The 14,673-nt window shown below is 37.0% G+C and overlaps 1 protein-coding gene across 1 annotated transcript in view; it reads left to right on the forward strand.

Annotated features, from left to right (window-relative positions):
• LOC150076379 (ubiquitin carboxyl-terminal hydrolase 36-like) overlaps window positions 1-14,673 on the forward strand; it is a 334,558-nt gene that overhangs the window by 267,584 nt on the left and 52,301 nt on the right. The window contains exon 11 of the mRNA XM_090387341.1: window positions 8,950-9,075. Within this exon, the coding sequence (XP_090243467.1) occupies window positions 8,950-9,075 (126 nt within the window). The remainder of the gene's footprint in view (window positions 1-8,949; window positions 9,076-14,673) is intronic.

Here is a 14,673-nt window from a genome sequence, read left to right on the forward strand (position 1 = left end):
CTAACACATCTTTATTTGCTTGTAAAGATGTGTTAGGTGCATGACCCACCATTGTGTACAAACTGCAACACTCAGCTCACTGTCCATCATCTACTTATTGATTGTCCCAAGTACAGTACTGAGCGACAAGCTATGTTTATCTCATTTCCCACAATGAACACCTCTCTCAGCATTTCTGACCTACTAGCAGACACACCACATGTGACCAAAATTTTTGATTTCCTCAAACAGATAAAACTATACAACACGATATAAATTTGAATAACATCTATACATATAGAACTATGTATCTTAATATCACCATAGTTAGGCGCATTACAGCCTTTGCTGTCCTTGCGCCATAAAGCCCTTAAACAAACAAGCAACAAACATGCCAACTTTTGAAAATCTAAGTGTAACTCTTCAATCCAACATACCTCACTTCCATATACTGGAGCCATTACTCCAGATATGCTGAAGAATTTTATGTGCAGATTTATTTTACACTTCCACTTTGGAAATTGGAAGTGTAAAATAAATAGCAGATTAAACCAGAAGGAAGATTCAGATTTAGTTATAAGAATTTCATCTGTCAAAGTAATGAAGAGTCTAAAACAAGAGGAGAAGATTATGTTCTTTATGCTCAGTGAGGAAGTACTTTATGGCTCCATGTGACTATAGGGTGTACAAATTCCCATTAGCTAAGATAGTATAAATTTCATCAATTGGCTGGGCATCATTTTCAAATTTGAAATGTTTTGTGGACAAGTTTTTAGTACTTCTTAGTATCACTAATGATAAAGAAGTAGAAGAAGCAAGAGATGTTCATTGGTATCAATTTCAGTATGAGAACCTACCAGATGCTATTATGAAATAAGAAAGAATTGATGTAGAGTGGTTCTTGGTTGGGGAACTGACAAATGCACAAGTAAGCTTGAAATATAACAAATTATCCCAAGCCATGCATAGTGTTTTAACAATTCCTCATAGTGCAGAGTTGGAGAGAATATTCAGCCACATCAGAAAAAAACAAAAGTTAGTTCAGGTCCTCTGTTTCTGGTGAAGCTTTGGGAATGCACCTGACAGCCAAGTCTAGGCAGCAGAGCCATAGTTATAAACAAAACTTTGACTGAACGTTTCGGAAGAGGACAAAGTCTGCAACATATATGCTCCATGAGACAATCAGAATCAGTCAATGTCTGACAGTTTTTAAACAGAAATTCACAGGCAGAAAAACATTAGGTATGCTAAAATAATGAGAGGAATTACCTCAATATATGCATGTAGGACGTTTCTTCACTAACAGTTTCCTTGAATTTAAATAAATATTAAAATAATGAAATTAATTCTATCCTCGGAGACAGCCCGTTAGCGATGCAACAAATGACAAGGTTGTCGTTCATTGGAGTTCTGATGGAGTTCTAATCATTTCAATGAATGACAACCTTCTCATTTGTTGGAGTTCTGATGTATTTTGGTGACAGGTTTAGAGCTCTCGGCCCACGGATAGGATACCGGATACATTGGATTACTAATGGATTGCCACCGATAGTAGAATTGAAGGTATTTTAAATTCAAGGAAAGTGTTAGTGAAGAAAAGTACCACATGCATATATTGAGATAATTCCTCTCATTATTTTGAAAATTGATTAATAACATAGGAATAATGAGCTTTGTTTCTCTTTCCTTTACTAAATTTATTATAAAATGTGTATTTTTATAGTAAAATTTAATTTCCAGTGCAGTGCAGGCTTTAAAAAACTTCTATTTTCTGATTCAAATGCCTGATCTACAGCTTTTTGAAAGAGTTTATCCTATTTTTAATCACAAGGATTTTAGAATCAACTGTGAGGATTAGTCATGTTTGTTTGAGATGGGCAATAAATTATATTTCAAATGGGAGATGACCAAATTCTACGTGAGTGAACAGGAATATTTTGGGAAGAACTATCAGACTAACATTACTCAGATTACTTACCTGAGGGGACATAAATGCAAATTGAGGAAAGACAATTTTAGAATAGATGTGCGGAAATTCACCTTTAGCCAGCAGGTGATTGACAGTTGGAACAAACTGCCATCTGTTGTAGTGGAGGTCAACAACTTAAATAAGTTAAAGGCAGAACTAGACAAACAATTTAGAGTGAATGAATGGGTGAAATGGAGAGGTTTTTTTTTTTTTTTTTTTTGGCTGATGTTTTTTCTTGCATCATATGCCTCTAAATGCTAATATTTGTGTAAACTTTGTACACAAGTGATTCATAACTTAACTCAGGTATTACTATTTTGGTATTACTATTTGATGAATTTGAGGTATTGCTCAAAACATCAAAGGCAGATATTTTGGGGATTTCAGAGACGTGGTGTCACACAGATATAAGAAATGCAGAACTGGAATTTGGGGAGTACAATGTGTACAGAAAGGATAGACAGGATAGGAAGGGAGGAGGGGTTATGCTATTAATTAAGAAACACATAAAATCCAAGGAAGTGAAGCCAGTCGACATCGCTGGACAGTGCAGTGTCGAGTCAGTTTGGTGTGACATAAGCATTGGGAGATCAAAATTGAGAGTAGGAGTGTGCTATAGGCCTAATGACTCTGATGAGTATAATAAGAAACTGTTCGGAGAAATAGAGTGGGCCAGTAAATCAGAGAGTCTTATAATGGGGGATTTTAATTTCCCAGATATTGACTGGAATTTGGGGGCTGGTCACTCACACAGTAGCAAGGCTTTTGTGGATTTATTGGATGATTGTTTTCTACATCAGCATGTTCGGGAGGCAACTAGAGGGAGTAATACTCTTGATTTGATTATCAGTAGTGATTCTTCATGCATTAAGAATCTGCAGATAAATGAACCACTTGGTGGCAGTGATCACAGTGTGCTGAAGTGGGAGTTACTCAAAGAGGTAACTACCATTAGGGGTAAAGGGAAGGGGTATTGCTTTCGTAAAGGCGACTACAATGGACTGAGACAGTATTTAAATTCTATACAGTGGGATCAACTGATGATATTGCCAACAGCAAATTCAAAATGGGAAGCATTCAAAGAACTTATCGTGGAAGCTACTAGGCTTTACATACCAACTAAGAAATATTGTTCAAGGTTTAGGCCTAAATAGTTGTCAGATGAACTAATGAGGCATATGGCAGAGAAGAAAAATGCATGGGATACATACAAATTAACACGTGACACGGATGCCTATGATAGATACAAGTTGATCTGTAACCAAGTTACAAAGGAGGTTAGGCAGGCGAAGGCAGATTACGAGAGATCCTTGGCAAGGGATGCGAAGAAAAATAGCAAAGAGTTCTTTACTTATGTAAACTCTAGAAGGAAGGGGATGAATCAGATTGGTCCACTTGAGATCGATGGGTCAACTGTTGATGACCCTGCTCGGGTAGCTAACAAACTAAATGAATATTTTGCATCGACATTCACACATGAGGAGTTATTCAGCGAGGGGAATGCCAGAGGTGTATTCAACTCTAGCAGTAAGCTAGAGAATCTTGTAATAACTGAGAGCAAAGTGGAGGAGAAATTGTTGAAGATAAACACAAGAAAGGCACCTGGGGTGGATGGGATCTATCCAGTTATATTAAAGGAGGCAGCAAAGGAGGTAAGCAAACCCTTAGCCATAATTATGAGAGCTTCCTTGGACTCAGGGGAGGTACCCATTGACTGGAGATGTGCAAATGTGACCCCAATTCACAAAGGGGGATCAAAGGCTGACACAAGTAATTATAGACCTGTGAGTTTAACTTCTGTTCCCGGAAAATTAATGGAGGCACTGGTGAAAGAAGCACTGCAGGATCATCTAGACAAGACTTCAGTTATAGCTAGGACACAGCATGGTTTTGTTAAGGGGAAGTCTTGCCTGACCAATTTGATTGGATACTATGATGCAGTCACAAAAGAACTGGATGCAGGGAATAACTTTGATATTATATACTTGGATCTTAGAAAGGCTTTTGATACTGTTGCACATGGAAGACTGCTGCACAAATTGGAGCAGTGTGGCATTGGAGGCAAGTTGCTGCTATGGATAAAGGGGTGGTTGAGGGGGAGAAGACAGAGAGTGGTAATCAATGGACACTGCTCATCGTGGACTAATGTTATTAGTGGAGTCCCTCAGGGTTCAGTATTGGGGCCTTTATTGTTTTCTGTATTTATAAATGATATTGATGATGGTATATCAGGCTTAATGTCCAAGTTTGCAGACGATACGAAGGTTGGCAGGGTTGTCAAGGACACTACTGACACTATGCTGCTGCAACAGGATTTGGAAAGGTTGAGCAGATGGGCTTCGAGGTGGCAAATGAAGTTTAACATTGACAAATGTAAAGTACTACATATGGGAAACAGCAACCCCAGAGCAACGTATCAACTCTGTGGTACTACACTGACAGTGGTAGAGAATGAAAGGGACCTGGGGGTGGTGGTGCAGGCAGATATGAAGTTCTCTGAGCAGTGCAGACGAGCTGCAAGAGTAGCTCATGGTGTATTGTCAATGATATATAGGAATTTTTCTAGCAGGGATAAGGAGGTGATTATTCCCTTGTATAAGGCAATGGTCAGGCCACACCTAGAGTACTGTATACAGGCCTGGAGGCCTCATTTCAGGAAGGATGTAGAGCTGCTGGAACGAGTACAGAGAAGGGCAACTAGATTGGTGAATGGGACAAAGGGGTTCTCTTACGAAGAAAGGCTTAAGTTTTGCAAATTACAGTGTCTGGAAACTAGGCACCAGCGGGGTGATCTGATAGAGGTGTACAAAGCCTTGAATGGTTTGAGCATGCTCAATGCTGATGGGATTCTTCCTCTAGCTCAGAAAAATCACCTGAGAGGGCATAAATTCAAATTGAGGAAAGACAGATGTAGGATAGATGTGCGGAAATTTGCCTTTAGCCAGCGGGTGGTTGGTGGGTGGAACAGACTTCCATCCCTTGTCGTGGAAGTTGATAGCCTAAATAAGTTTAAGGCTCAGCTGGACAGGTATTTCGAACGAACAGAGGGGTGAAGTGGAAGTGGTTATTTTTATTTATTTATGTTACTTTTTTTTTTTTTTTTTTTTTTTTTTGGCTGATGCTGCATAAGCTTGCTTTCTTGCATCAAATGCCTCTACTAATGCTAATGCTAATGCTAATTTTCTGTTTAGAAACTCGGGGTATTACAGAAAATAGTAATGCTGGTTTTTGCCTACATGACATTTTTCCAAGAATAAATTGTGTAAACTTAGGTTGGTTTTTTTTTTTTTTCTCTACAGTGGCATGGGAAAATGTACAACAATCCCAATACGAAGTATTGGGATTGTTACTGTTAGTATGCGCAGGGCTGCCCCTAAAGTTCAAGGAGCTCAATGCAAGAATTAAATTTTAGTCCATTTATTCCAGGGTGCAGGTTTATTATCCTCACAGGACTATGAGAGTCATTTAGGCAGAGTCATTTCTGATTCACTTAAGAGTCTTTGATTGGACGGTGACCATTATTTTCTCAATAATATTCATTAGTTCTTTTTCATCTGTAGTATCCAAATGTTTGTCACTTTTTCATCTGTAGTAACCAAATGTTTGTCACCTTTTCATCTGTAGTATATAATTTTTGTTACTTTTTCTATGGCTAACTCAATTAAGTTTACTGCAGAAATCAAACATAATAAAGGTTGTTTGCACCATTGAGTAAAAATTATCATTATGCCAGCAGTGTATGAGGATCTTCTGGCCTACTTGCATAATAATATACTGATGCTAGCAGCAATGCATTATAGTCTCTGCTAGGGTTAATAAATTATCCACAAAAATAAGTAACTAAAATGATATCCATTCTCAGTGATAAAATAAAATGATGAAACAAAATGTAACAAGTATATTACATGTGCCACAGTGATATAAGAATCCAGGAATATTGATGATAAGCACTTGATTTAAGATTAAACTAAATGAGATATGTAAAAAAGGCAGCCATACTGGAGTAGTACCATCTGTCTGTCTAGCTGTCTCTCACACATATTTTTTTTTTTTTTTTTTTTTTGATTTGGTAGTTGTTGGCGCATCGGCTTCTGTGGCCATATTGCACCTCCAAAGGTTTTTGCAGTACTTTGATCCAAGCCCGAGGTGGGAATCGAACCCGCGACCTTTGGGTTGCCGGGCAGGTACTTTACCCACTCGGCTAGCCCGGTCGGCTCTCACACATATACAGTGGATTCCGGTTATTTAGGACATATCAGGATAGTGCATTTTGGCCCAATTAAGTGGCTGCTCCAATTATGCAGTTTCACATAAATAGTTAAAAATAAAGTGAACCCCCCCACTTTACGATTGAATAACGTTATGATGGACTTACCATAGTAAAGTGCGTTCACTGTACGATATGTAGTAACCGGTCATTGCGATCACGTTTGTGAATTGAATTTTAATTCTATTAAACAGCGATTCTAATAAGTGAAAATAGGAGGAATATTATCCACAGGCTATAAAAGTAGAGTAAAGTATATTAAGCACAAATTTACACTTTATTACCTTACCAATTAAAAAATTAAATGATACGTGAAAATCGGAAGGATATTTTCCACAGGTTAGCAAAATAAAAACAAATTTATGCTTACATGCATAGCTTAATTAATATGTACTGTAATATGTAACATCTAACTAGTTGATATTTCTGTTTAGTGACATTTGGGATAAAATTTAAACATTAAAAAAAATAAGCAATCAATAACAAAGAACACAGCACGCACAAATTGCAACTAACACGATACACGCAAGTGAGATTCGGAGTAACAAGTTTACGAAGCTTCAAAAATAGGAATGAAGAGACGATTCTAAAAATTTATTTATAATTTTTTATGTGATTGAAGGTTTCATGGAAGGAGAAACACATTTCACCATAATAACATAAAAACCCACAGAATTCCAGGTCTCGGTATAATTGCAAATTCAGTAAGATCAAGTTTACTATCCATTTATAATAGATTGCACTAACAGAAATAGACCGGGGTTCAAGCCCATGCCCATCAAATACAGAGGATACGGAAAGGTCAGGAAATGACCACCGCATATCTCCGGAGCAATATGGCCTTAGTTGCTAATGCTCCTAAAAACCAAATAACAAACTAACAGAAAAGCCCAATAAACTGGAAACTGCCAATTGTTTTTATTGTTTTATGGTGACATCCAGAAATCTGACCAGACCATGTGGTATGGTCTCCGACCATACCACATTTTCTCGATTAAGTTCTATTTAAGATTTGTCTCGAATAACTGGGGGCCCAAATAACTGGAATCCACTGTACTTAGAATGAGCTTTTCTTTCCACTGCTTTTCATGCATTAGCAAACCCAACATGTTGCTTTTCATGGTGATACCATACATGCTGAATGTTTATTTGAATATTTTGTCATATAACATAATCTTTCTCAGAGGAAGATTTCTGAATCAGTGAACATAACTAAAGATGTGGGGACTACAAAAGAGCCTTCATTATTCAGTTAGCAATGAAATGAAAATCACTGTCCCCCCCCCATCCCACATCCTTATGTGCTTTTCTCCAATTCTTTCTTCCTTCTCCTAATCTCCATAATCCAGCAGGCTACGACAGTATCCCGGTCCAGCCAAAGGCAATCACAACAGAGCTAGATAGAATAACCAATCACAAGCATACAGGCTACCACAGGATTTTCTTCCTCTGTCATCCCAGGTATTCGGTAGCGTTGCTCTGAATACCTGTCATCCCAGTTATTCAGAGCAACACTACTTTTGAGGTCACTCGTGATGTTGCAGGACTCTGGAACCATATAGCTAATAATAATAATAATAACATTCTACGTTGATATCAATATTTGTAAAATAATAAGAGAAGATTTGTAAAATAATAATAACAGTGGCACAAACAGCTTAACAGATTCTTTAAAGATACTGAATTTAAAATTGTGGCCAGGCCAATATGGAAATTACACACTATACTGAGCAATCGCTCAGTCCTTTCCTCATTCGCAGCACAAATTAATGACCTGGTATACAACGTTTCTTGCGGTGATTGCAACTCGTCTTACTAGGGTTTGATGCGTGAATGACATTTGAATATTCGTGTTAATCAAAATGCGGCCTCAGTTCATGCTTCTCGTTCAGCAGCATCAGAATTAGCCTTTCACGCAGTTAACGAAAAACATACTTTTTTATTTAACGAGGGCAAAATACTTAGTGTCCAACATAATTATACGCGACTATTAATTGCAGAAACCGTAGAAATTAAATTACATGAAAATTCTGTTAATGTTTGTTGGCCCTATCTCATCTCCGATTCATGGGCTTTTTCTTTTATTTGTCTACGTGCATGCTCAAAGACAAATAATCCCTATTTAAGTTTCATACTCACCCCTATTCGGTAATTTTCATTCCTGTAATCACGACATGCGGTCGAAAAGCATTGTCAGCTTCAGGAAGGAAAATCGTTTTGCAATTTTTTCGTTAATTGCATTAAATTGATTTTTAATTATTTTTTAAATTATTTGTTACTCTAATGTAAGTTTTTTGATTTTTTTCTTTTTAATTTCTGGAGATTATAGTTTACCTCAATAGTTTACCTCAATATAGTATGCAGAACACTGGAAGTGTTCTGCATACCATATTGAGGTAAACTTCTCTTATTATTTTACAAATTCCTTTGTTCTAACACAATTAGGACTCCAGCAGCAACATAAACAATATAGTTAAATATTCTGCTATCAAATTGATATTGTCATAAAGAGTTTTACTGAAATATAATTTTCTTATTACAAATAATTGTAATACTCAATTAACTCCAAAATAAGCTAGTTCAGTTAATGCAGAGAAGTGTCTTGTTATTACAAAAAAAAAACTGTTATTATTAATCAAGTTGGACATATAACATTTTAATATTAAATTATGTGAAGAAGTTTAATGGCTATTTTACTGCTTGGCTAATGGTTTTTGCTATTTTAAAATTTTAGGAAGAACCTCTGCTGTATCAGCTGTATGCTGTATTAGTTCACTCAGGTACTAGTTGCAACTCTGGCCACTACTTTTGTTTTGTTAAAAATTCAGATGGCTGTTGGTATGAAATGAATGATGCAGTTGTAAGTAATATAATGATTTATTTATATTACCATTAGGTAAAATGTACTTCTACTGCTATTGATAAACTACTTTGTTATATAAAATAATAAATGAAACTGAAGTTACTTAGATGAGTTTTAATTCTGCTCTTTTCAGTCAAAAGTAGGTCATTATGTACATGTTAACTGATTTGTCAAAAGTATCACTCAATTTAAAAAAAAAAAGAATTATTGTTCCAAGTCCTCACTGGATATTTTAATATAATCAGATTTTAAGACTATCATACTTTAATGGCTAATTTGTTCCACCCATCCACTCACAAAAGGTAAGCTTTCATTTTTATGAGTTATGCCACCATTTTATGATCTTTGCATTATTTTAGCTTCTGGAGGTATTGAATATGGAGACTCTTTCTTATCTTAACTATGCAGGTGATTTCACAAGCAAATTTCTAATTAAATTAAGGAGAAGAACTAGTTAAAACTTCTTAGGAAAAGGTGCTTTCAACGTTATTCACTCCATCCCACTCAACAGGAAGAGGCTGAAACTTTAATGTTAGATGATGACTTTTAATTATTCTGAAATCTCTATTCCTCTTTTAATAAATAAAAAGTCAGAAAATGAATTAATATTATTGTTATTATTGTTACCCATATAGTGGAAGGAAGTCATAGGCTTTAGCAACACTGGCAGAAAAAAGAGAGAGAGAGAGAGAGAGAGAGAGAGAGAGAGAGAAAGTAGATAAGAATATTACTAATTATGCACTTCACTCCACACATAGGCAATTATCCAGTTGAGTTTTGAATTTCTCCAAATTGTCACCTTTGACCACCAATGGAGGAAATCTATTCCAGTAATCAACAACTCACTGACTATAAGAAAACTTTCTGCAATCCAGTAATCAACAACTCACTGACTATAAGAAAACTTCCTGCAATCCAGTCTGAACCCCTTCCCTCATAATTTCATTTTGGGACCACTAGTTCTGGAATCCTTTATAACAGTGAAAATTTTCTCTTCATTCATTTTACTATTCCCTCTCAAAGCCTTATAGACCTCAAACAGGTCCCCTCTAAGTTGTCTGGTTGCCAAGCTCTGCAGCCCACGTAATCAGTCTTTCCTCATATGGTTGCCCTTTTACAGATATCACCGTGCAGGTTTGTTATTTATTATTTTTTTTATTAAAAACCCAAGCACAAGAAACATTAGTACATATAGTACTTCGTACCATGCATGGGTTGTAGGCCAAGAAGATGAAAGAAGATACTTGTTGATATTAGACTTCAATTTCTGTAGATTGTAATTTTCAGGAAATACGTATGAAGGAAGGTGTTTCCGGAAGACAGAAGTTGAAGGAATAAATGAGGAAAGAGAAAAGTTGGTAATGTGAGTTTTAAGTTGAACAGTAAAGGGATGCAGACTGGTTGTGGAGGCATGTGTTTAGATTGGTTTGGAAGAGAGATGGGGAATTACAAAAGCCAATTCAGAAGAACAGTGCCCATGGAAGTATCTATAGAAAAAGCATGTAGCAAAAACAGAATGTCTATGAGACAGAGAGTGGAGAAGCTTTGTCAGAGAAGGGTCATTATTTAACCTTACTGCCCTCTTTTGAATGGAATCTAGAAGCCTGAGACAGGTTCGAGGGCACCAATATTCCATGCTTAGGCAGATTTGTGATTTATACAGGGTGAGCAGCCATTTGAAAGAAAATTAATGCTGAGAGAGAAGAGAAAACTAAGTTTCTTAGATGCAGAGGAAGCAATATTTGTGGTACGCTTATGCCAAGAGGGCATAAGATAAGCATAGTGTCATCAAAGATAAGCATAGGAGCAAAAGAATCCTTTTTGCAAGATATAAGACAAGACTGAGTATTAGAAGGATTGAAATCAACTAAGTTATCTTTGCCCCACTGGAGATCAGGATTTTAAGGACTTGGTAGAGGATATTTGAGAAGTTGAAGCTATTTGTGCAGGGCAAGATTTCTCAAACTGGAAGGTGGAATGCAATGTGCTGTCATCAGCAAAACTATGGATAGGATTTCCGGTCAATGGAAGAGAGATATTAATATACAAGAGGAAAAGAGTGGGAGAAAGAACCGAACCTTTGGGAACACCAGAATTAGAGGAGTTAGAAAACAGAGAACCATCTACCACCACCACCCACAGTGAGTGGTCAGAAAGAAATCTGGATACCCAATTACAAAAACAATTGCAGACCATAAGCTGGAAGCTTATTTAAAAGTCATTTATACCTAAAATTATCAAAAGCCTTTGAAATGTCAAGAGCAGTTGTTTGAGTTTCACCAAACTTTTCCATTGAATTTGCCCATAGATGAGTAGCATAAATCAGTATATCACCAGCGAATCGACACTGATGGAATCCTTACTGGCAATCACTGAATAGATGGAAGCTTTCGAGATAGTTTAGGAGTTGGCAGTAAATAGATTTCTTCATTATCACAAATCTATTTACTGCCAACTCCTTCATTAGGAGTTGGCAGTAAATAGATTTCTTCATTACTTTATAAAGAGTAGAAGTAAGTGCAATGAGATAATAATTGGATGAGAGAGATTTGTCACTCTTTTTTGGGAACGGGCTGGATATGAGCAAATTTCCAAGCAGAAGGGAAAACACCGGTGGAATAGGAAAGTGTAAAAAGGCAACGTAGAACAGGAGTATGCTCAAGAGCACGGGTTTTGAGAACAAGTGGAGAAATACCATCAGTACCTGGCACTTTCTTGGCATGAACTGTTCAAAATTCTTCTGACATCCTTTTGGCAGAAGATCATTGAATGGAGCGTACTGGGAGTGGTAGGGGTGGTTTACCAAGATCATCAATGCACGAGTTAGAATTAAAATAGGATGCTAACATGTCAGCTTTATCTTTAGCTGAGGTGGCAATAGTACCATTTGGTTTTGACAAATGGTTGGAATAGAGATTGGCAAAATTTGCAGCCAGAATGCTCAATTACCATTTGGATAAGAAACAAGTTTCTACTCTCAGCCTGTTTGAAATGTAGTTTGGACCGATTAATAACTACTTCACAATTGTTGCAAGCTTTGGTGTAGGCATAAAATGAACCTGGAGATTTGCATGCAAGCCAATTCCAATATGCAACTTTCTTATTTGGTTTTCCCATAAATGTGCTAAGTAATATAAGAATGTTGCAATATACAACATTCTTATATTCTTTAGCACATTTATTGGAAAACCAAAGTTTAGATAAAGGACAAGATTTTAAGGCAGAGTGTGAAATAAAAAAGATTTTATCCCTGCAAGAATAATTTCACTGGCACAGTGACAGCAAACATTGACACCAGAAGATTGAAACAGTAATCCAATTGAGGAAATTAAGAAAAGAAATATCACAGATCATTCTATTTTGCACTCTTGTAATACCAAACAACATGAGGTTGAATGTGGCCACAACACTAGAGAAAGGCTCATTGGAGAAGAGACATCACCAAGTTGGGATCTGAGGTGCCTAGAGGACCACTCACCTTGACCATGACCTTGAAGGGTTCTTTGTGAGAAAAAGATCGAGTTTTGGCTATGTGGGTAGAATTGTCTGTTATTCTGGTAGGTAAATGAACACTGTGCGAGATCATTAATAATTGCAAAAGCCTCAGCATCTCAACCAGCTGTATCCACATGGCTAGAAAATGGAAGCCAGATGGAGTCGCAAACATTAAAATCACCAAGGAAAATTATCTCACTGTTAGGAAAGCTGCATTAAAGAAAGTCAAGTTTCAAAGACAGGAAGTCAAAGAGTTCAAAGTGACTAGTGGAGTTGGGAGAACGACAGAGGCAACAGATAAATTATATAGAATGGAGTTAGAGAAGATCAAAAAGAGGAGACTACAAATTACGAAGTCTCTGACAGGGAATATCAGAGCAGACATATATGCACACACAAGTACCACTTTTGAAGTGAAATAAATCATACAGTGAATAGTAATAGTAATAGAGGCATGTGATGCAAGAAAGCAAGTGTATGAGCTTATGTAGCACCAGCCAAAAAAAAAAAAAAAAATCACACAACCATTCCCTCTAAATGTTTGTCCAGTTCCTCCTTGAATATATTTGAGCTATCAACTTCCACAATGACAGATGGAAGTTTGTTCCAGCAATTAACCACCCACTGGCTAAAGGCAAATTTCCAATACAACTGTCTTTACTCAATCTGAATTTATGCCCCCTTTAGGTTCGTAATCTGAGCAAGTGGAAGAATCCCATCAGAATTCAGCGTGCTCAACCCATTCAAGGCCTTCATCATCATCATCAGCCATTTTCAATCCACTGCAGGATGAAGTCCTCTCCAGTAACTTTCCAGTTCCTTCTGTTTTGAGCACTGGCCATCCATTTACTACCCAAAAACTCATGAATTTCATCTATCCGTCTCCGCCTTTGTCTTCCAGGTTTTCTTCTAGCTCCTCTTGGGTACCATTCTGTTATTTTCTTAGTCCATCTGTCATCATGTCTTCGAGCTATGTGTCCTGCCCAAGACCATTTTTGTTCTTTAGTTTTGCTGCCTAATCCATGTGTTTCTCTTCTTATCTAACAGTCTGATTCCCAATATAATTCGTTCCATTCTTCGCTGTGTAGTTCTCAGCTTCTCTTCCATTCTTTTGGTGAGTGCCCAAGTTTCACTTCCATAAGTCATGGTGAGGAGTATACATTGATTCATTATTTTACGTTTCAGACAAACTGGGATATTGCTCTTCAGTATGTGACTATATTTCCTGAATGTTATCCATCCAAAATTTATTCTTCTCTTTCCTTCCAGCCATTTATCATTATTATAGCTAATAACTTGTCCCAGATAAGTATATGACTCCACCTTTTCAATTACTGCTCCTTCAATCATTATTTCCCTTTCCGTGGCATACTTGTTCATCATTACTTTTGTTTTAGCCATATTCATCTTTAGTCCAAAATCCTTACTAACTGTGCATAACGGATTAAGATTTTCCTCTAATTCTTTGGGATCGTGGCTTATAACCACAATGTCATCTGCAAATCGTAAATGGTTTAGGTACTCTCCGTTCACATTGACTCCTTTCTGCGACCCGGTCTAATCTTCTGAAAGCTTCCTCAAGGGCAGCAGTAAACAGCTTCGGAGATATTGTGTCTCCTTGTCGAACTCCTTTCTTGATTTTAAATTTGCTACTGTCTTTGTCTAGTCTAATAAAGGAGGTAGCACTCTCATATATTTTCTTCAAGGCCTTATACACCTCAATCAGATCACCTCACAGGTGGCTAGTCTCCAGCCACTGCAATTTGCAGAACTTAAGCCTCTCTTGGTAAGAGCACCCTTTGTTCCCCTCACCAATCATGTTGCCCTTCTCTGTACACGCTCAAGCAAATCTACATCCTTCCTAAAATGAGGCCTCTAGACCTATACGCAGTACTCAAGGCGTGGCCTGACCATTGCCTTCTTCAAAGGGATAACACCAACTTTTCCCTGCTAGCAAATAATAATTTATATTATTATTTATATGATAATTTAAATAATAATATAATTTATATGCACCCCATGCATTTTTCTTCTCTGCCACGAGTCTTATTAGTTCATTTGACAACCATTTAGGCCTAAACCTTGAACAGTATTTTTTAA

This window comes from Mastigoproctus giganteus, chromosome 13 (assembly GCF_048544385.1).
Source record: "Mastigoproctus giganteus isolate SK-2022 chromosome 13, ASM4854438v1, whole genome shotgun sequence".
NCBI lineage: Eukaryota > Metazoa > Arthropoda > Arachnida > Uropygi > Thelyphonidae > Mastigoproctus > Mastigoproctus giganteus.